The following is a 23,041-nucleotide window of genomic DNA, read 5'->3' as shown; positions in this document are numbered from 1 at the left end:
TACTAACATCATTAATGAAAGTATATGTAATGAACAACTGGCTCTGGCCAAAGGCATACGTTTTTGCCTCATTGACTTTAATGGGAGGATAGAGTTCTATAACCACTCTCAGGTATTTTGTGGCCATTAGAATAAGTGTATAGAAGCTCTGTTCACACAATTAAACCTAGTGGACTGACTTCAGTCTTTATTTATTGATTGACTACATTACATATACCTGCTATCTGTAGTGTGTTCTGTCAAAACATCCCAAACCTAGAGATGCTAATATAAATTTACTGGTAGAACTAAATCATATACACACACACTTTTCTATATAACATTGTGCAGAAAGTCTTATTAAAAATCACTTACCTTGCACGTATGAATCCTGCAATATAAACCTTCTGTAAATCTCCAGTTCTGCCAATGCCATGCCCAGTTTTTACAGTGTCAACATCTAAAAGATAGTTTTAGTATTTCCCCCCTGCACAAAGACATGAACATATCGAGATAGAGAGCAAGAATCAATCTTCTAGCAATAACAAGTACTCCACCTCCTAAAAATAGGTTGGTTCCCATACTCATTCCAGGCCATCCCAATACCCAAACTGTCTAAGCTTTCATGGTGGTATCTGGCTTCCTGGTGGGCTTCAGGGTCCATTGGCAGCTTTAGAGTCAAGTCAGGGTGACATCTGTTCTTGTCTCCTCCCAGGAACCATTCTCCTTTTCCTCTCCTTGACTTTGAGTATGTGCACTTGTATCACCCCATGAACAAAGGCTTTGTGGAAATCCAAGGAAGACCCCTGTGTCTTCATGTAGCAGGCTTTCTTAGTGAGTTAGTAATACAAACTCCACAGCTACTTTGCAGAGCATTTTTGAGAGCACTGTGAAGCGCGCTGCTGTGTGTAACAAGTTCATTGCAGCATAACATGCTGAGTGAGAGGGAAGAGGAACCCGAGGGGAGAAAATTAAATAGTTAATTAAAAACAAAAACGAAAGTGATTCTTTGCCCTTCTTCATGGCGGTGCTGCGGAGCATACTGTCACAATGCACAGTTGGTCCAAAAGCTTCCCTAGATGTGTACTGATGTTCTAAATCAAAAAGAAAAGGTACAAAGATTAGGAAAAAAAACAGAACAGAGAGATTCAGGAATGGAGGACGTTATTAAAGCAATGCCTCAAAATCCTTCTTTAGTTTCTTAGTATATATATTTTTAGTAACTATCTTGGCTGTTTTTGTTTCATTTTAAAGCTTAAAACTTGGCAAATAAGATTTTAGCCTGGGAGAAACTTTGGGTGATAGGTTCTTTTTACTAGGACTAACCATTGCCTATAGTGAGGCATGCACATCAAAAGAGTCTTCAGGCCCTTTGGGTGGTGAGGTGTTCACAGTCCTTTTGGAGGATTGGGCTGGAGAAAGGGTCACACATTAACAGGGTAAAGGCTGACCCAAAAGAAATAAAAAAACCTGATACACCAGGAAAGCAACATATTTGTGCTGCCTACTGTATTGTGCTTATTGACCTGGTAAATGGAGATGATGGCAGAGGAGCCGTTATGCTATTAACATGCTAGTGCTAATATTATTAAAGTTTACAGGCAATTCGGTTTCAGCCTCCAGGGACGTGAGCTATGGCTGCAGACTCTCTCCAAGAAGCACATATCTTTGTTGTAACCTCTTAGCAAGATGTGGGCTGGAATATTTTCAAAGGACGCTTAGGGAGTTAGGAGCCATGGGGCAGATTTTTAAAAGTATTGGGAGCTTTTGTAAATCTCCCAAGGCACCTATATGCACCTCTAGGCATGTCAATATCTGAATGTAAAAGTCTGTAATTCAATAGGAGTTGGATGCTTAACACTCTCTTATGTTTCTTTGAAAATCCCAGCCCTGGTCACCAAAGAAGAAAGGATTGCCAGGGGGGTGGGGGTGGGGCAGAGGGGAAGCGAGGGAAGGGTAATAATAGGAAGTGTATTGTACAAACCATCTGACTAATTTGATAAACCAAGCTATTGAAAATAACTGGGCTGTAAAGCAGCCATTTTAAAAGTGAAAGATTATCTCCCCATGTCTAGCCTCGCTGAACTGGGTGCTCAGAGAGCTCCCTGAAGCAGTCCTTGATAGAGAACTAGCCATTTCTTTAAGTACCATTGATTTAAGGGAAGTGAAGATGAAAGGAATACAGACGTGGCGGCTGCTGAGTGTCAGGAGAGCAGTCGGTTAGAAGAACCTGAGAAGAGTTTGACAAAAAATGGGAGGTTGTTTATAGCTATTAACAAAGACTTCTGTATTTTTTTTAGGCTATGGTTTTGTAGATTTTGACAGTCCAGCAGCAGCACAGAAAGCGGTAGCATCTCTTAAAGCAAATGGCGTTCAGGCCCAGATGGCAAAGGTAAGAGCAAGTTTTTTGTTTCTACTTTCCTTCCCTGTGTTGTGATGGTGTTATTCAGTCTGTGTAGTGAAAATTCTGAAGGCTTTCTTTCTTTCTTTCTTTCTTTCTTTCTTTCTCTTTCTTTCTTTCTTTCTTTCTTTCTTTCTTTCTTTCTTTCTTTCTTTCTTTCTTTCGCTCTCTCGCATCTGGCAGGAATCTGGCTTATTTATTTCAATGCTTATTTGTCTCTTGGCCCCATTGGTGTTCTTGAGAACTGTGTTCTGTATGGAAGTTATTTTGTGATGTTCTATATAGTCTGTTGCATTCCCTTAAGAACTTTATAAGCAAACAGAGTTTGAGTTCTATAGCAATCAGGAAGATGCCTTAATCTGTGGTGCACTGGGTAATTGCCTATTAATGTGCCTTGGAATACTCTTCATTTAATAGCCTAGTGAGTCTGTTTGGAGGAGTGAAATGACTGAATTTAATGAAAGTTTGTTGCAGCTGTATTTCTTTAAAGAAGTCTGTCCACCTGGTTCAGTTCCACTGACATAATTTAATAATGATTGTATCTGGAGGTCACTGGATTAAGTTTTTCAGAGGTTTTGTGAGATTCACTTTAGAAATCTCCCAGCAATTTGCTTGCGTTAAGACAAATTAGATGGGAACATGCAATTGGATGAAATACCGGCTTTGGTGAATTGTCCTACATCAGCATGAAGGGGGGTTGTTGCGGGGAATTTGTGGTTTAGCCATTCTGTATGTGTAATAATTTAGTAATAATAGTAAATGCACTAGTTTGCTAGTCCCCTCAATGCACCTAACCCATTATTCCTACTCTTCCTTATTACTGCTGGTCCACCATTCCCGATTAGTTGTCTCATCCACCATGAAGGTGGCTCGCAGAATCCTAAAAAATTAATCTCCACCTGTAAATTTGAATATTCCCCTTAAGGAATTCTGGTGGATTAAAACTAGGGTTGCCACCTTTCTAATTGCAGGTAATCAGGCCCCCAATCCTCTACCCATTGCCCTGCCTCTTCTGCAATGCCCCGCCCCTTCTCTGCCTCCTTCCTCAATGCCATGCCCCTACCTCACCCCCCTCGGTTGCTCCTCTGGCCCCCTACCTCTGTCACTTACTGGATTGTGTCCACCTCCCTCCCATCCCCCCCCCCCCCCAACCATTGTGCCTTAAAATAACTGTTGTAAGGTTCCTTGTTGTCCTCTTTAATAGAGTCCCACAATGCAAATTACACAGTTTTATTGGCTCTTAGGTTTTACTGACATATTGTAATAAAAATATTTGCTTCAAATAGGGAAAAATGGCAAAATAAGGCATCTGAATGCGTACTGCGGATCCTGGGATTTTATTTCCCTGATACACTGTGTTTCCTTGTTAAAATATAGGAAATCTGAGACATTTGTTGACCTCTGAAAAAGAAACCAAAGGCAGGAGATATGTTCTGTGGTAAAGGTTGATCCTGAATAGCTGTTTCTGGGGGATAATCCATAATGTATATGTATCTGGTGATTTGAGGCAGTAGCAATCAAGTTCCATAACGAGGAGCAATAGCAGAATTCTTTTGCTGGAAAATAGCAAAGGGGGAGGCATTCTTAAAATGCAGATGCTCGTGTCAGTGCTGTACAATATTAAATTTCTTTAGACTATGTTGCAAAGCCAAGGGATTTGAGGTGGCAGCATTGCACCAAAGGCCGAGATTTGTACTCTGGAATATGTGTGGCTGGAGTGATGTTTTTCTCTTTCCTGGTTTTGTGGAGACTGCTACATACCTTTTTGTGTGTATTGGGCTTATTGTATTTTTAATAGTTAGCCAAGGTGCCTAGAGTCCTGGAATAGTCTTTTTAAATATTTTGTGTAAGTCAAAGTCAATATACAGCGGAATGTTTCTCCCACTAGAAAAAATCAGCATATTTAGAAAACTGGGGTTCAAAGGAAAGTCAGCTGACTTCATACAAAATAGTACATCATACAATAGAACCTCAAAGTTACGAACACCAGAGTTACAAAATGACCAGCCAACCATACACCTCGTTTGGAACCAGAAGTACGGAATCAGGCAGCAGCAGAGACCAAAAAAAAAAGGGGCAAATACAGTACAGTACTGTGTTAAATGTAAATACTAAAAAAATGGAGGGAAAGTTTAAAAAAAAAAAAGATTTGATGAGGTAAGGAAACTGTTTCTGTGCTTGTTTCAGTTAAATTAAGATGGTTAAAGCAGCATTTTTCTTCTGCATAGTAAAGTTGCGAAGCTGTGTTAAGTCAGTGTTCAATTGTAAACTTTTGAAAGAACCACCGTAACGTTTTGTTCAGAGTTCCGGACATTTCAGAGTTACGAACCACCTCCGTTCCCGAGGTGTTCGTAACTCTGAGGTTCCACTGTATTACTGAAAAATCAGCAGCCTGGGAAAGGAAACCTGCCTGGAGAAGCATGCGAGGGCTTACAGAGGTTGGAAGCCAATTTGCATGACAGACTGTGAAAGAGAATATTATCTGCCCATCTTTGGGACTGGAAGAAGTTGGAACAAAGATGCAAGAGAAGAATGTAACCTCCAGTAATGGAGACTGGAAGGCAGGAAGCCTGGCTTTGACCTTCATCGAACAGTGGACATTGACCCCCAAATGATACCAAAATAAATAAATAAAATGTCAAAGAAATTATCAAAACCTTTTGTGTGAGATATTTATTCATCCGTATGCCAAATGCAGTATAGAAGTGGGGTGAAACTCGCCCCTATGGAGAGGGCCAGCACCTGGCTGCTCCACCACTTAGGTCCTATCTACTCCCTATTTTGAAGGCGTAAATGGGACTTAAGTAAGGAGTGCCTATGCTGGCCCTCTATAGGGGTGAATTTTGCTCACAGTGAATAAACATACATTGAAACTTCGAGTATCGCAAATATTATTTATCTCCTACTGGAGATAAATCTGACTCAGTGTCAAGACTGTGAAAGAAGTTCTCTATAATTTTTCTGAGGGAAATCCAGAAAAATCTTATTTGGAAAACAAAATGCAGTTTCCTGGGGATTGAGTCATCTGTATCAGTTCAGTCAAATATGACAATTATTCATCCTATTGATGTATAAACAGAGCCACCTCCCTGGTTTTGACCATTAGTTTGCTATGACTTCTAGCATTTGGATGCCTCTTTGGCTGATTTTGTTTCACTGAAACATGTCAGACACTAATTAATTGATGTTCAGTGTTCTCTCACTATTGGAAAACGTGTTCTGTCAAGACTAACGCAGTAAGGCGCCTTTTCTACATTATGTTTCTAATGAAGGAATTAATGTTGTTAAACCTGTTTTTACTTCTAAGTTGTGTTCTCTCTTGGTAAAATCCACCCTGTTGTAGAGGGGTCAGGCAGGGGCACTCTACACAGCCTCTGTGCTATGGAGGGGATTGCACTAAGAAAGGGGCCAATATTGTATCCACTGGATTTCATCTGGAAGCACAATGCTGCAGTCCAGTGAAACATAGAAATCCTCCAAAGAGCATAGGATGGACTTCTTCTTTATCAAGGGTCCGGTCCGGAATATTAAGTACATTTGCCAAGTAAACATCTTTTACTAATGCTGCTACACCTAGTACAATGATGTAGTTTTTTTATACTTAATTGGAGAGGTATTTTTTCTCCTCTGTTTTCCTTTATGTACATTTTGTACATTTAAAAAAAATCCATGTTTGCTCTCAGTGCATACTGTAACGGGTTTGGTCACAGACACACCCTTGGGACTGTCACCTGATGTGCTGAGATTAACTCTGAGCCTGTTTTTCCTGCCAGCTTGGGACTCCAGAACCCTGTCTTGTTGAGCTAGACATGCTAGCCTGCTGCAACACAGACCCAGGGTCTAGGCCATGCCCCCAAAGCTGCAGGCTTTAAGTGAAAACAGCTCTGCAGGTTTCCTGCCTCTAGCACCCAGACACCCAGCTCCGAATGGGATCCAAACCCCAAATAAATCTGTTTTACTCTGTATAAAGCTTATAAACTCATAAATTGTCTGCCCTCTATAACACTGATAAAGAGATATGCACAGCTGTTTGCTCCCCCAGGTATTAATCACTTATTCTGGGTCCATTAATAAACAAAAGTGATTTTATTAAGTATAAAAAGTAGGATTTAAGTGGTTTCAAGTAATAACAGACAGAACAAAGTAAGTCACCAAAGCAAAATAAAGCAAAAACACGCAAGTCTAAGCCTAATATATTAAGGAACAGATTACAGGTAATATCTCACCCTAGTTCTAATAAGCTTCTTTCACAGACTAGACTCCTTTCTAGTCTGGGCCCAATCATTTCCCCTGGTACAGTCCTTGTTAGTTTTAGCAGACACCTTAAATGGAAAGCAGGAGCTTTCTCATGACTGGCAGCCCTCTCTGTCCTGCTCCACCCCCTTTTATAGCTTTGGCACATGGCAGGAATCTTTTGTGTTTCTAGGTTCCCACACCTCCTTCTAAATGGAAAAATACCATATGTAAGATCGATTTCATTATCAGGTGACATGGTCACATGTCCCTGTGAGACCTCATTCCGCATTACCCATGGGCTGGCCCACACGTACACAGGAAGGCTTGTAGGAAAATAAACCATTTACAACCAATTGTCCTAGTCAGTGGGAGCCATCAAGATTCTAAACCACCATTAATGGTCCACATTTTGCATAATTACACTAGGACCTCAGAGTTATACTTCATATTTCTAGCTTCAGATACAAGCATGGTACATGCATACAAATAGGATGAACAAACTGAGTAGATGATAAGCTTTGTAATGATACCTTACAAGAGACCTTTTGCATAAAGCATATTTCAGTTACATCATATTCACATTCATAAGCATATTTTCAGAAAGCATATGAAGTGCAACATCACACATAAATGTCAGCAAATATACAGTAGTTGAAGAAATGCTTAGAGAGTGGCCTATGTGCCTGGAACATATAAAACCAAGGAACATGCTATGAGAAGTCTAGTGAAATGATTCTCAAACTGAAATCATGATTGAGACTCCAATACCGTATAGGAACCTACATTCTGTTCATTTCTTCTGAAGCACCTGACATTGGCCACTGTCGGAAGACCGGACCGTGGGCTAGATGGACCATTGGTCTGACTCAGCATGGCCGTTCTTATGTACACAGACAGATGCTTATACATGCATAGAGTTGGTGGAATTCCATTGCAGTTGTAAGAGAGGATTGGCACCTGGATCTATACCTACACCAAAAATCAGCCAAAGGGATAACTCTCTTTGGAATTAGCAAAGTTTTAAAATATTGTTTTTTGAGAGATTCAATCTGCCTCTCTCTGTAGGATAGGATGATTATTACCACTACATAAATCTAATAATCATGTTTAATCTAATAAAGTAAACTAGCCATTAATTTGCACATCAGTAACAGTGCTAAATAGACCTCTCCATCTGCAGAGATGTCAAGAAACTTTCATAGTGTGACAGGGAAATTTCAAAAGATGAGAGGACTTACCTTCATGATATCACTCCCTTCCCACAATTCTGCAGAAGCTGGAGATGTTGAGGCCAGGGTATTACCACTGTTGGCACTGCGAGAGATGTAGGAGCTTGGCTTGCCCAACTGGAGGGCACCATGTAGAGACGAGAGCCTGCGTGGAGATTCAGAGCCTTTGCAGATCTGTTGGTTTCAGGGATTGACCAAACTCTCCCAAGGGACCAGCAAAAATGAAATTCTGCAAAGAAAATCTTACAGAATTTCTGTGTCTTGTGGGGGGTTACAGTATGTGTTCCTGGTCCAGATGTGGATCGGACACCAATTAAGTCTATTAGCTGACTTCCTTCCTATAGCTCTCCTCTTCTTTTGTGAATTCATCTTTCTGTCATTTCTCTTTCTAATCTGACATGCACCTGCTCTGAAGCAGCATTATCTCTGTGCACTATGTGCTGTGATATATATATATACTCATCTCTACATTTGTACATAGCTAAAGCTTTTTAATTCTCTGTTTTATTGTGTAAAAAGTTTAATAGACCTATTATACCGTTGTTTCTTTTTAAATGTAGCATAGCACATGAATGGACCATCTGATATTCAGAATCCAACAAGTGGTTGCTTCATTTTATTAGGTTTCAGAGTAACAGCCGTGTTAGTCTGTATTCGCAAAAAGAAAAGGAGTACTTGTGGCACCTTAGAGACTAACCAATTTATTTGAGCATAAGTTTTCGTGAGCTAGAGCTCACTTCATCGGGTGCATACTGTGGAAAATATAGAAGATCTTTTTATACACACAAAGCATGAAAAAATGGGTGTTTACCACTACAAAAGGTTTTCTCTCCCCCCACCCCACTCTCCTGCTGGTAATAGCTTATCTAAAGTGATCACTCTCCTTACAATGTGTATGATAATCAAGGTGGGCCATTTCCAGCACAAATTCAGGTTTTCTCTCGCCCCGCCCCCCCCCCCCCACACAAACCCACTCTCCTGTTGGTAATACCTTATCTAAAGTGATCACTCTCCTTACAATGTGTATGATAATCAAGGTGGGCCATTTCCAGCACAAATCCAGGGTTTAACAAGAATGTCTGGGGGGGGGGGGGAGGAAAACACAAGGGGAAATAGCTTACCTTGCATAATGACTTAGCCACTCCCAGTCTCTATTCAAGCCTAAGGTAATTGTATCCAATTTGCAAATGAATTCCAATTCAACAGTCTCTCGCTGAGTCTGGTTTTGAAGTTTTTTTGTTGTAATATCGCAACTTTCATGTCTGTAATCGCGTGACCAGAGAGATTGAAGTGTTCTCCGACTGGTTTATGAATGTTATAATTCTTGACATCTGATTTGAGTCCATTTATTCTTTTACGTAGAGACTGTCCAGTTTGACCAATGTGCATGGCAGAGGGGCATTGCTGGCACATGATGGCATATATCACATTGGTGGATGTGCTGGTGAACGAGCCTCTGATAGTGTGGCTGATGTTATTAGGCCCTGTGATGGTGTCCCCTGAATAGATATGTGGGCACAGTTGGCAACGGGCTTTGTTGCAAAGATAGGTTCCTGGGCTAGTGGTTCTGTTGTGTGGTATGTGGTTGCTGGTGAGTATTTGCTTCAGGTTGGGGGGCTGTCTATAGGCAAGGACTGGCCTGTCTCCCAAGATTTGTGAGAGTGTTGGGTCATCCTTCAGATAGGTTGTAGATCCTTAATAATGCGTTGGAGGGGTTTTAGTTGGGGGCTGAAGGTGACGGCTAGTGGCGTTCTGTTATTTTCTTTGTTAGGCCTGTCCTGTAGTAGGTGACTTCTGGAAACTCTTCTGGCTCTATCAATCTGTTTCTTCACTTCCGCAGGTGGGTATAGTAGTTGTAAGAACGCTTGATAGAGATCTTGTAGGTGTTTGTCTCTGTCGGAGGGGTTGGAGCAAATGCGGTTGTATCGCAGAGCTTGGCTGTAGACAATGGATCGTATGGTGTGGTCAGGGTGAAAGCTGGAGGCATGTAGGTAGGAATAGTGGTCAGTAGGTTTCTGGTATAGGGTGGTGTTTATGTGACCATTGTTTATTAGCACTGTAGTGTCCAGGAAGTGGATCTCTTGTGTGGACTGGACCAGGCTGAGGTTGATGGTGGGATGGAAATTGTTGAAATCATGGTGGAATTCCTCAAGGGCTTCTTTTCCATGGGTCCAGATGATGAAGATGTCATCAATATAGCGCAAGTAGAGTAGGGGCGTTAGGGGACGAGAGCTGAGGAAGCGTTGTTCTAAGTCAGCCATAAAAATGTTGGCATACTGTGGGGCATATATGTGTGATATATGCCAATGTGATATATGCCATCATGTGCCAGCAATGCCCCTCTGCCATGCACATTGGTCAAACTGGACAGTCTCTACGTAAAAGAATAAATGGACTCAAATCAGATGTCAAGAATTATAACATTCATAAACCAGTCGGAGAACACTTCAATCTCTCTGGTCATGCGATTACAGACATGAAAGTTGCGATATTACAACAAAAAAACTTCAAAACCAGACTCAGCGAGAGACTGTTGAATTGGAATTCATTTGCAAATTGGATACAATTACCTTAGGCTTGAATAGAGACTGGGAGTGGCTAAGTCATTATGCAAGGTAACCTATTTCCCCTTGTTTTTTCCTACTCCCTCCCTCCTTCCTTTAGACGTTCTTGTTAAACCCTGGATTTGTGCTGGAAATGGCCCACCTTGATTATCATACACATTGTAAGGAGAGTGATCACTTTAGATAAGCTATTACCAGCAGGAGAGTGGGGTGGGGGGAGAGAAAACCTTTTGTAGTGGTAAACACCCATTTTTTCATGCTTTGTGTGTATAAAAAGATCTTCTATACTTTCCACAGTATGCATCCGATGAAGTGAGCTCTAGCTCACTAAAGCTTATGCTCAGATAAATTGGTTAGTCTCTAGAGTGCCACAAGTACTCCTTTTCTTTCATTTTATTAATGATTGAAATTTCTAGCCAAACAAACTCCTGCACATTGGTTCTCTTCATATTTGGAAAATATTTGAATATCAGCTATGTTGACTGTCAACTTTGCTTCTTTTTCCCGATATCAAAGCAGGATACTAAGGCTTAAACTTCAATGTCAAGCTTGATTTTAATCCCATTCTTTAATTATCTGAAAAAAATTTCAAGCAACATCTTCTATAAAGTTAAATATTTGGATTGGCTCCTGCAAAATGATTTTCATCACTTACTGCTAGGGCACTAACCAGTCACTCTCTGAAAACTCCAGTGTGTTCAGCAACATGGAAATAGCTAGGAACTCTGTTGTAATGAAGTTGGCTGCATTCCACAGCATTTCATGAACAACTCCACACATCCATATTTGGGTTGGTTCTCCACCAGTTGCCAAAGAAGTTTCACACTACAGGACGCAAGTGTTCTGCAGTCAGGCAGTTCAATTTATCTTGCAAAAATGTTTACTATCTTACCCAGAACTTATGCACAGTATGTATCCAGCGCTGACCTGAATCAATAACAATTCCCAATTAAATTACAATGAAATATTACAGCTGCATTTCCTGCGAGAGGAAAGTGTGTGGTTCAGATTTATAAATTGAAGGGCTTGGGTTCTCCCTCCCATTTGCTGCTTGCTTTCTCATACTGACTCTACCAGGGCACAGCGTTCTTCAGCAACCATCAGCCCTGCTGTGGTGTCTTACCATTCAGTTGTTAGTACTCCCAGAGATTCAATCCTTTATCCTCTTCCCCATTTCCTTGTGTCCTGGGTTCGCATTAAACTGACCTTTCCTAGGCTAATGAGAAATCATAGCACTGATTCTTCTCCAAGACAGACACCACAGCCGGTCCTTAAGGACTGCTATTGAAAATTTTTTTCCATTCATTATTTCAAAGGGAACTATTGAGGAGGATAAGGACATTGCAGGGAAGCAAAATGTTTTCTTTCTCTCTGCCTTCATTACAAAGGATGGTAGGGAGATACTGTAACTACCCCAAAACTTAATGTTTTCTCAAGCTGAGACACTGTCAGAGGCTCAAATGAGGGAGATTCTGGAACAAATTGCTACCTTAAATATCAGCAAGTTACCAGGATCAGATGAGTTACCTACATTTCCTCTAGGAAATTAAGAATGAAGTAGTTGAGCCACCTTATTAAAAGCACCTGCTGTAATAGATATGGGACAACAGGGATACTGGATTACAGCAGAAGGATGACTGGTCTAGTCTGGAATGTTTTAGGTTCTTATCTGAGAGCTGTTGAGTAGCCAGTGTGAAATGAATTTGTGATCTTGTTCCTGTTCAGGGAGGAACCAGCCATCGCAGTAAACATTAATTGGAACTGTTCTTGACAGTAGAGTAGAAGAAATTAATTGATATGGAGATCAAAATGCTCTCTCACCCTTTGAGGTGTTTCTCCCACAAGCGCTCAGAGTAACATGGAGGGAAGCTTGTATTACCATTGCTTATGTTGTACCTGGATAGTGGATAATTAGGGATTTATGATGGGATTTTCAAAAGCACTTAGCATTGGCCTACATCTGTTCTCACAGAAGTGAATGGGAGTTTCACCATTGCCTAATGGGAATAGAATTGGGTTAATGGTGTGTCTTTGAGAATCCCATCTTTAATCTCCAGGAATCTCAGTTCAACACTTTTCCAACTACTAAATTCACTTAAAAAACACCCCAACCTTACAGCACATACAACAGTTTTCCAACTTGTAATGTTCAGCCTCTTGCTATCGCTTCAAACAGATTTTCCCACAGTCCTCTGTTTTTGATGTAAAGTGTTTAACTTGGTTTCTAGATTGACTTGATTTTTTCCATAATGTAACTTTGTCTAAGATTAAAACATTCCTCTGCTTTAGAAGATTGCAGTATAAGTGCTCAGTAAATATATCCCCCTCAACACTTTTCACCTGTGAATAGATAGCTCTTTGCAGAACAGATGCAGATTAGTGAAAGGTTTAGCTTACTACTGTTGCTGTGGCGTGAAGTACATTTATGGGTTGGTTTATGTGTTCTGAACTTCAGCCAAACAGAGATTGGCACATTTTTCATAAATACACACTGTGCCTGATGCTCCTCCCACTTACACAAGTTTAGATCTGGGCTAACACTACTGAAATCAGTGGAGTTTCAGCAGTTTGAATCAGGCTCCCTGTCTTTAACACTCACAGATCTATGTATCTTGGAAATTTTTATGCACTCTTTGCAAACCCTTTACATTTGAAAACAGGAAATCTAAGTGCAGTAAATGAGTTAAACACTGGAGTCTGATTCCTTTTTTCCTCCATACTCAGGAAACTCCAAACGCCCTATGCAGGAGTTATCCAACCACAAATATGCAGCTTGGGAATTTGTTGCTCAAATGGAGAGAACTCTGTCGTAGATTCAGCAAGCAGACCTTACTCACCCCAGAAAACCAAGAATACCAAAAGAAAACTGCAAAAACGTGGTTTTGAAAAAAAATTATTTTGGTGTGCAAGTGATAGGAAGCGTTTTCTTTCGTGCTATGTTGTTTTAGCACTTTAGTGGGGGCACTGATTGTGTTCTTGTGTAGCTCAGCACAAGGGTGATGCTTCTGTAAGGGGAGAAAAAATCAGTCTATATAGCACGTTTGCTCAGTGTAATTTATGGCAATGACTCCTATGAATACTAGTGGAGGCTATGTGTATGCATTTAGAGGAAGGAATATACCACTTAGCCTGTGTTGGATAAGCAGATATGACAAGTTAATATGATTGATATAAAAAACAGGTTTTGCTTCAGATTTCTTTTCATTTAGAAACGTGGGGCCAGATTCAGATCTCTTGTAAATCTCAGTGGTGTTACTTTTGATTTGGTTTGAGTCCCTAGGGTTGTAGCTCATTAAATCCACACAGGTGTATGCCTTCATGTAGACAGATGCACAAGTGCTCCACACAGACATTCTTCCATGCACGTATGCACCCCACACAAGCCTGCAAATGTTATCTTGACAAATACCCTGCTTTTGTTGTTTCCTTATTTTTAAAAATCCCTCAAACGATGTTTCAGTGGTTTGCCTATGATTTTAATAAGGATAGAATAGATGCAAGTTTGTTCACCAGTGAAATTACCATTGTTTATAGTTGAAAAAACCTATATTTTCCCATAGCATACATTTATAAAATTAGACATTCATTGTGATACATGGCAACAAGCTGAGTCAAGATGGAAAATACCGTATATACTCGATCATAACCCAGTTCGTTTATAAGCCGACCTCCCCAAGATGGATAAGTAAAAATGGCAAATTTTTATGACCCATTCATAAGCTGACCCTATAATTCAGGGGTCTTTAGACTTTGGCTCCCGGCCCATCAGGATAAGCCACTGGCGGGCTGAGATGTTTACCTTGAGCGTCTGCAGGCACGGAAGTAAACCTAAGTAAACAAAATGTCCTGGCCTGCCAGCGGCTTACCCTGACCGGCCGGGACAGCAAATGGTGAGAAGATTTGGTGGGGGGGTGAGAAGATTTGGTGGGGGGGGGGAGAAGCTGGGGGTCAGGGGAGTAACCCCTGTGACCATCCCCTACATGACCTCGCCCCTAACCCGGGACCTCTCCAAATGACCCTTCCCTATGTAACTCCTCCCCGCCCCACCCCTAGCCCGGGACCCCCACACTCTCCTCATCCCATCTCACCTTACCTGTGGGGTGGCTAGGGGAGGATGTCTCTGGCCTGGCTGGAGCTGCCGGCAGGCTGGGCGGTATGGCCACAGCCTGCCAGCCCCGGAGCTGCAGCTGCTTCGGAGGCTGCGGAGAGAGCAGCGTGGCCAGAAGCGGAGAGACTCTGGCTCTGCCTCTTCCCTCTGACTTTGCTGGCTATGCTGCCTCTGTTTGCCCCCTTTGTTGGGGGAGAGGAGCTGTGTCCCACCTCTTCCCCTCTCTATACACGTTCATAAGCCGACCCCCTTCTCTGATGCTTCCCTTTTTTATTTAAAAAATTCAGCTTATGAACGTGTATATATGGTAATTATCATTTCAGTCCCTGGCCATTCACTTTGGAGCACTGTATTCACAAAGTAGGTCAACATTCATAATTATAAAGGGCCAAATTGGAATCTCAGTGACATCAGTGTAACTTCACTGAAATGCAAAAGGGTGCACAAGTATAAGTGAGAATAATTTTTAACCAGGTAATATTTAAAAAAAATGTGTGTGTTTACTTATATTTATGTTTGGGAATGGGTGAGTAATATATAGAAAACATGGCTAAGTCTGTTCCTAATATGGGAACGTGGTCTCCTACTCCCAAACACACACATTCTGTTTTTTTGTCACCACATATACCTTTATTCCTCAAAAAGAAAAGGAGTACTTGCGGCACCTTAGAGACGAACCAATTTATTTGAGCATAAGCTTTCGTGAGCTACAGCTCACTTCATCGGATGCATTCAGTGGAAAATACAGTGGGGTGATTTATATACACAGAGAACATGAAACAATGGGTGTTACCATACACACTACAACAAGAGTGATCAGGTAAGGTGAGCTATTACAGCGGGCGGGTGGGGGGGAATTTTTATAGTGATAATCAAGATGGGCCATTTGCAGCAGTTGACAAGAACGTCTGAGGAACAGCGGGGGGGAGGAGGGGAATAAACATGGGGAAGTAGTTTTACTTTGTGTAATGACCCATCCACTCCCAGTCTTAATTCAAGCCGAAGTTAATTGTATCCAGTTTGCAAATTAATTCCAATTCAGCAGTCTCTCTTTGGAGTCTGTTCTTGAAGTTCTTTTGTTGAAGAATTGCCACTTTTAGGTCTGTAATCGAGTGACCAAAGAGATTGAAGTGTTCTCCAACTGGTTTTTGACTGTTATAATTCTTGACGTCTGATTTGTGTCCATTTATTCTTTTAAGTAGAGACTGTCCAGTTTGGCCAACGTACATGGCAGAGGGGCATTGCTGGCACATGATGGCATATATCACACTGGTAGATATGCAGGTGAACGAGCCTCTGATAGAGTGGCTAACACGGCTGCTACTCTGAAACCTGTCATGCATTACAATTTACATACCACACAGACTATGCTGACAGATTGTGCCACACACGCTCAAAAAACTGCGGAACCACCTGATCAACATCCTCTACAGCAAACAGGGAAAGATTAAGAATGAGCTCTCAAAACTGGATACTCTCATAAATAAGTGAGAATAATTTTTCCACACAAACTTCCTCGTGGCTGGACTTTACAAAAACTAGACAAGCCATTTACAACACACACTTTGCTTCTCTACAAAAGAAAAAGGACACTAAACCATCTAAACTACTACATGCCACAAGGGGCCACAGCAATAATTCCCTTAACCCACCCAGCAATATTGTTAATCTATCCAACTATACTCTTAGCCCAGCAGCAGAATCTGTCCTATCTCGGGGCCTCTCCTTCTGCCCCTCCACCCCCACGAGCATGATACAGTTCTCTGGTGACCTAGAATCCTATTTTCGACGTCTCTGACTCAAGGAATATTTCCAACACACCTCTGAACAACATACTAACCCACAGAGACCTTCCTACCAAGACTACAAAAAGAAGGATTCTGGGTGGACTCCTCCTGAAGGTTGAAACAACAGACTGGACTTCTACATAGAGTGCTTCCGCCGACGTGCACGGGCTGAAATTGTGGAAAAGCAGCATCACTTGCCCCATAACCTCAGCCGTGCAGAACACAATGCCATCCACAGCCTCAGAAATAACTCTGACATCATAATCAAAAAGGCTGACAAAGGAGGTGCTGTGGTCATCATGAATAGGTCGGAATATGAACAAGAGGCTGCTAGGCAGCTCTCCAACACCACTTTCTACAAGCCATTACCCTCTGATCCCACTGAGGGTTACCAAAAGAAACTACACCATTTGCTCAAGAAACTCCCTGAAAAAGCACAAGAACAAATCCGCACAGACACACCCCTGGAACTCTGACCAGGGGTATTCTATCTGCTACCCAAGATCCATAAACCTGGAAATCCTGGACGCCCCATCATCTCAGGCATTGGCACCCTGACAACAGGATTGTCTGGCTATGTAGACTCCCTCCTCAGGCCCTATGCTACCAGCACTCCCAGCTATCTTTGAGACACCACTGACTTCCTGAGGAAACTACAATCCATCGGTGATCTTCCTGAAAACACCATCCTGGCCACTATGGATGTAGAATCCCTCTACACCAACATTCCACACAAAGATGGACTATAAGCCGTCACAAACAGTATCCCTGACAATGTCACGACAAACCTGGGGGCTGAACTTTGTGACTTTGTCCTCATCCATAACTATTTCATATTTGAGGACAATGTATACCTTCAAATCAGCGGCACTGCAATGGGTACCCGCATGGCCCCACAGTATGCCAACATTTTTATGGCTAACTTAGAACAATGCTTCCTCAGCTCTCGTCCCCTAATGCCCCTACTCTACTTGCGCTACATTGATGACATCTTCATCATCTGGACCCATGGAAAAGAAGCCCTTGAGGAATTCCACCATGATTTCAACCATTTCCATCCCACCATCAACCTCAGCCTGGACCAGTCCACACAAGAGATCAACTTCCTGGACACTATGGTGCTAATAAGCGATGGTCACATAAACACCACCCTATATCGGAAACTTACTGACCGCTGTGCCTACCTACATGCCTCCAACTTTCATCCAGACCACACCAAGCGATCCATTGTCTACAGCCAAGCTCTACGATACAACCGCATTTGCTCCAACCTCTCAGACAGAGACAAACACCTACAAGATCTCTATCAGGCGTTCTCACAACTACAATACCCACCTGCTGAAGTGAAGAAACAGATTGACAGAGCCAGAAGAGTACCCAGAAGTCACCTACTACAGGACAGGCCCAACAAAGAAAATAACAGAACGCCACTAGCCATCACCTTCAGCCCCCAACTAAAACCTCTCCAATGCATCATCAAGGATCTACAACCTATCCTGAAGGACGACCCATCACTCTCACAGATCTTGGGAGACAGGCCAGTCCTTGCTTACAGACAGCCCCCCAACCTGAAGCAAATACTCACCAGCAACCACACACCACACAACAGAACCACTAACCCAGGAACCTATCCTTGCAACAAAGCCCATTGCCAACTGTGTCCACATATCTATTCAGGGACACCATCATAGGGCCTAATCACGTCAGCCACACTATTGGAGGCTCGTTCACCTGCACATCTACCAGTGTGATATATACCATCATGTGCCAGCAATGCCCCTCTGCCATGTACATTGGTCAAACTGGACAGTCTCTACATAAAAGAATAAATGGACACAAATAAGACGTCAAGAATTTTAACAGTCAAAAACCAGTTGGAGAACACTTCAATCTCTTTGGTCACTCGGTTACAGACCTAAAAGTGGCAATTCTTCAACAAAAAACTTCAAAAACAGACTCCAAGGAGAGACTGCTGAATTGGAATTAATTTGCAAACTGTATACAATTAATGTAGACTTGCATAGAAACTGGGAGTAGATGGGTCATTACACAAAGTAAAACTATTTACCCATGTTTATCCCCACCCCCCACTGTTCCTCAGACGTTCTTGTCAACTGCTGGAAATGGCCCACCTTGATTATCACTACAAAAGGTAGCGTTCCCACCTCCACCCCCCCGCGCTCTTCGGCTGGTAATAGCTCACCTTAAGTGATCACTCTCCTTACAGTGTGTATGGTAACACCCATTGTTTCATGTTCTCTATGTATATAAATCTCCCCACTGTATTTTCCACTGAATGCATCCGATGAAGTGAGCTGTAGCTCGCGAAAGCTTATGCTCAAATAAATTTGTTCGTCTCTAAGGTGCCACAAGTCCTCCTTTTCTTTTTGCAGATACGGACTAACACGGCTGCTACTCTGAAACCTTTATTCTTCAGTTTCCAAACATGGTAGGACATAGCATAGATATATAGCAGGTGGAGCCTTTCACTGAGCTTTCTCTCCTTTCACAATTTACCTTCTAAGCTCCATCCTTTTACTTCCTGTTCCTTGCAGTTATATATCTTCCCAGTTACTGAGCCAATTGTCTCATTAGCCCAGCAGTTACCACCCACGTGTCAGTAATTTCCGCAACTGAAACTGATTAATTAATGCCACTCATGCCTGTAGTCTTCACAGTGTTGCAGACGCTTCAGTGATCAGGGTGCTTCAGTGAGTGTCCTTTCATAGTAAGATACACCTGTTGTTGTACAAGAAGAGATACAGAAATCTAAATTAACATCTTCTCAGATGTAAGAAGACCAAATTCACAAACAATAAGAAACGATGATTTTACACAGATGCCAGCCAGCAGGTGAATTGTTGAAGTGCCATAGTAGTATATCATGATTATAACAGTTTTATTAGCAAGTAAAGCGACTACTGGTAGGCATATGTGACAGATATTTTCAAGACTAGAACACAGAAGAAAATCAAACCAAAGACGAGTTTCAGTCATGATTAAGGCATAGGTACTATATGTACATGCCTGGAGCTCCTTGAGTTATATGGCTACATTAAAATCCCAGCTTTCTTTTTGTTTTATCTACGTTTCTAGCTCTCATGGTTGTGAAGAAAAACTTGAGAAGATGAATCAAATGAAACTGATGCAGCAATGTCTGTCTGAGGGCTTGTCTATACTTAGAAATTCCCTGAAATAGCTATGCTGGAATAATTTCCGTAACAACCCCATGGAGATTCTCCAGTGGATTAAGCTAAATCACAAAAAGGCCCTCTTATTCTGGAATATATCTCCACATCAGGGTTTATACCAGAATAACTATTCCAGAATAATAATTATTCTGGAATAGCTATTTTGATGCATTTCCAAGTCAAGGACTTAATCAGCAGATAGCCTGAAATATTACCTTGGAGAGGAGTAACTGCCTCATACATGTCAATGAGGTGTTCTCTCCAAAACCCACTGCTCTGGAGGCCCTGCCAACAGCGCCCCAGCATAGTGTGTGGCAGGAGGAGAAGAATGTGACGGGCTTGGTCAACCCACCCACCCACCCAAGCAAATATATCCTAAGTACCTGGATAAGTACTGGGGAGCCTCAACTCTACGGCTACTCTGCCTCTTTCTGGTGGGAAAGGACTCCTCCTGGTGCTCCTGTTGCTCTCACGGGGAGGGGGCCCCTGCTGCTACTCCTTGATGCAAATAGGGCCTCATGCTGATGCCCCTATCTCTCCGGGAAGAGAGAGAGGCCCCTTTCCACCCTCATTTAAAGTGGGAGCCAGGTCTGCCATGTGGGGATGGAGATACAGAGGGCCCCATGTCATGGTATACCTAGGTCCCTCTATTTCCTTAATCCAACCATGATTCCAGATTATCCTTTCATCCTAGTCACAATGATCTATGAACTGTAGGTACACACAGCAGCTTAATGGGGGCAGTCCACCCCTGAGGTCTTCTACTCACCATGTACCCTGATGACCATTAAAAAGTCAGCATGTACCAAGCATGACCACACTGTTTTTTCTGAGATACCACAGTTATTTCCTATTCTAAGCATAGGAAATAACTGTGGTAACTCAGAAACTACAGTGTGGTCATGCTTGCTAGACGCTGAGAATTAATGGAAGTCCCTGCTATCCAAACCCATTTCAACATGTTTGAAAACCTGGTGTTTAAATTTGGACACCCCAAAACTAACACCCAGAATTTGTGGCCACTTTTGAAAACATTGGAATGGTTTTTAATTTTAGCCTCATAGGTAGAGATGTAACTTTGCTAAGTAGGGAAGGGGTAATTTTTCAGTAATTATAATTTTCTAATCAGCAATGGTCCAGACACTTAGACATCTGATTTTATCCAGCTGTCAAGAGAAATTGAATGCATGTGAATAAAAACGAGATCATTTCTAATATTTGCATGTAACTTTCTAAAGCCAGAAAATTTTGAAGCAAGGAATCTCCTTTCCAGCTGCCTTGGGATGAAGACATCAGAGTTGGAAAGTCTTAACTGGATTTTATCTACATAAGTGCCATATCTTCTAGGGATTACCATTGACGTCCCTGTTTCATAGCTCTATTTTCCCATGCATTTTAATGGCCAGCACTTACATGTCTGTGATGGCTAGCAGAGGAGAGAGAAGAGACCCTTGACAAGTGCTTTTTTTTTTTTTTAACCCAAAAAGGTATCTCCCCTGCTATGCTTTCCAAGCAGTTAGTATGAGATGCTGAGTGTCAGTGCAATATCAACATCACTATATATATATATATATATATATATATATATATATATATGATTACTAGCTTGCAAGCATGATTAAAGGCAAATGTGTATAATACAGAATAGTTTTGGGTGGCAAAACAATTCAACAAATAATAACTAGTTCATAAAATATGTATTCACCTCGTTTTTTGTCTCAGGTCATCTTTTTGCCTACATACAATGAGTTCCATCAGCAAAATCTTCAATGTGCATATGCAGAATCTAAACCCTGTTGCTGGGAGGATAATACCTCTTCTACACTGGGAGGATATTACCTCCTCTAGCACTGGGCTAGTGACTATTGTTTGTAGACCATTTCAACACACCCAGTCTGCTAACATCAGACACATGGGTTAATCGTAAAGTTTTCAGAAGAGGCCACCAGATCGCCCAGTCTGACCTCCTATATCTCACAGGCCACCACCACCACCTAGCATCCACACATTAAACCCAACCACTGAAATTAGATCAAAGTATCTAAGCCTGTAGGAGACTAAACTATTCTGTGCTATGGGCAGAGAGCAGGAGGGACTGAGGTGCACCAAAGCCTGAGGCTCATGCAATGACAGGGAATTAAGTGAGATATACCCAGCAACTTGCATAGGAAGGAAAAAAACAAAGCTGCTGCCAATCTGACTGGCAAGAAAATTCCTTCCCAACTCCACATATAGCGATCAGTTAGACCTTGAGCATGTGAGCAAGAACCAGCCAGCTAAGTACCTGAGAGAGAGAGAGAATGTTTGGTGACCTCGCTGAGCACTGGCCTACCCCATTCAGTGTCCCATCTCCAGCTGTGGAAATCTCTGATCCTTCAGAGGAAGGAGACAAAAAAATAACCAAATAAGAATATATATGGGGTGACCCTTCCTGACCTGAAGCCCTAAAGCATGAGCTTTTAGGAACGTAAGACATGCACAGAAAGAGACCCCCATGGCTGTGAGCCCTGCTCCTCACCACCCCACGCAACCACATCATACAATCACACTCAAAAGTGTCAGGCTCTCTCTTAAAACTATTTACGTTGTTTTCTTCCACAACTCCTGTTGGGAGGCTACTCCAGAACCTTACTCGCCTGATAGCTAGAAACCTTCTTCTAATTTTCGGTCTGAATTATCCGTGGCCAGTTTATACCCATTTGTTATTGTGACAACATTATCCTTTAGATTTAATAGTCCTTCACTCTCCTTGCTGTTTACTCCCCCTAATGTATTGATAGAGAGCAATCATATCTCCTCTCAGCCAAATTTTTAGTCTCCTTTCGTAAGATTAGGCCCTCCATTCCCCTCATCATCCTAGTAGCTATTCTCTGCACCTGTACCAGTTTGAATTCACCTTTCTTAAACATGGGTGACCAGAATTGTACACAGTATTCTAAATGAGGTTACCAGTGCCTTGTATAATGGCATGAATTACATCTCTGTCTCCCCTTGTACATCATAGGATTGTATATCCTTTTTTTCAGCCCCATCACATTGGTTGTGCATTGTTGTCCTGTGATTGACAAACATTCCCAGGTCTCTCTCTTGCTTTCAAGTTCAACTGATGAGCTCCCAGCTTCCAGCAAAAATTCTTACTGCAAGACCCCTAAATGTATGACCTTGCGCTCTGTACTGTCAACCCATTTCTGTAATTCTAGTCTTCAAGGTCAGATGTTTTTTCCTGTAAAATAATCCCACCCTCCTCTCTATTGACGGTGCCTCCCAATTTAGTATCATCAACAAATTTCATTAGCACATTAAGATTAAATAAGATTGGTCCCAAGCCTGAGCCTTGAGGAATTCTGCTACTAACCTCCCTCTAGTCTGATAGTTCACCTTTCAGCACAACCTGTTGCCTTTTCTCCTTTAGGCAGTTCCATACCCACCTTGCAATTCTAGTACTAATCCCCATCTTCTCCAATTTTACTAATAATTTCCAAAGTGGTGGTATATCAAATGCTTTACTGAAGTCCAAGTATATTAGATCTACTGCATTTCCTTTAT

The 23,041-nt window shown here is 41.9% G+C and overlaps 1 protein-coding gene across 4 annotated transcripts in view; it reads left to right on the top strand.

The window, feature by feature from the left end:
• LOC125631634 (RNA-binding motif, single-stranded-interacting protein 3) overlaps positions 1 to 23,041 on the top strand; it is a 1,082,196-nt gene that overhangs the window by 763,114 nt on the left and 296,041 nt on the right. For all 4 annotated transcript variants that reach the window (XM_048838637.2, XM_075125723.1, XM_048838640.2 and 1 more), the window contains one exon: positions 2,280 to 2,371. In XM_048838637.2, the coding sequence (XP_048694594.2) occupies positions 2,280 to 2,371 (92 nt within the window). The remainder of the gene's footprint in view (positions 1 to 2,279; positions 2,372 to 23,041) is intronic.

The sequence above is a fragment of the Caretta caretta genome, chromosome 2, assembly GCF_965140235.1.
Source record: "Caretta caretta isolate rCarCar2 chromosome 2, rCarCar1.hap1, whole genome shotgun sequence".
In the NCBI taxonomy this organism is placed as follows: Eukaryota; Metazoa; Chordata; order Testudines; family Cheloniidae; genus Caretta; species Caretta caretta.
The sequence above is the reverse complement of the archived record's forward strand: the minus strand, read 5'-3'. Positions and strand labels throughout refer to the sequence as shown.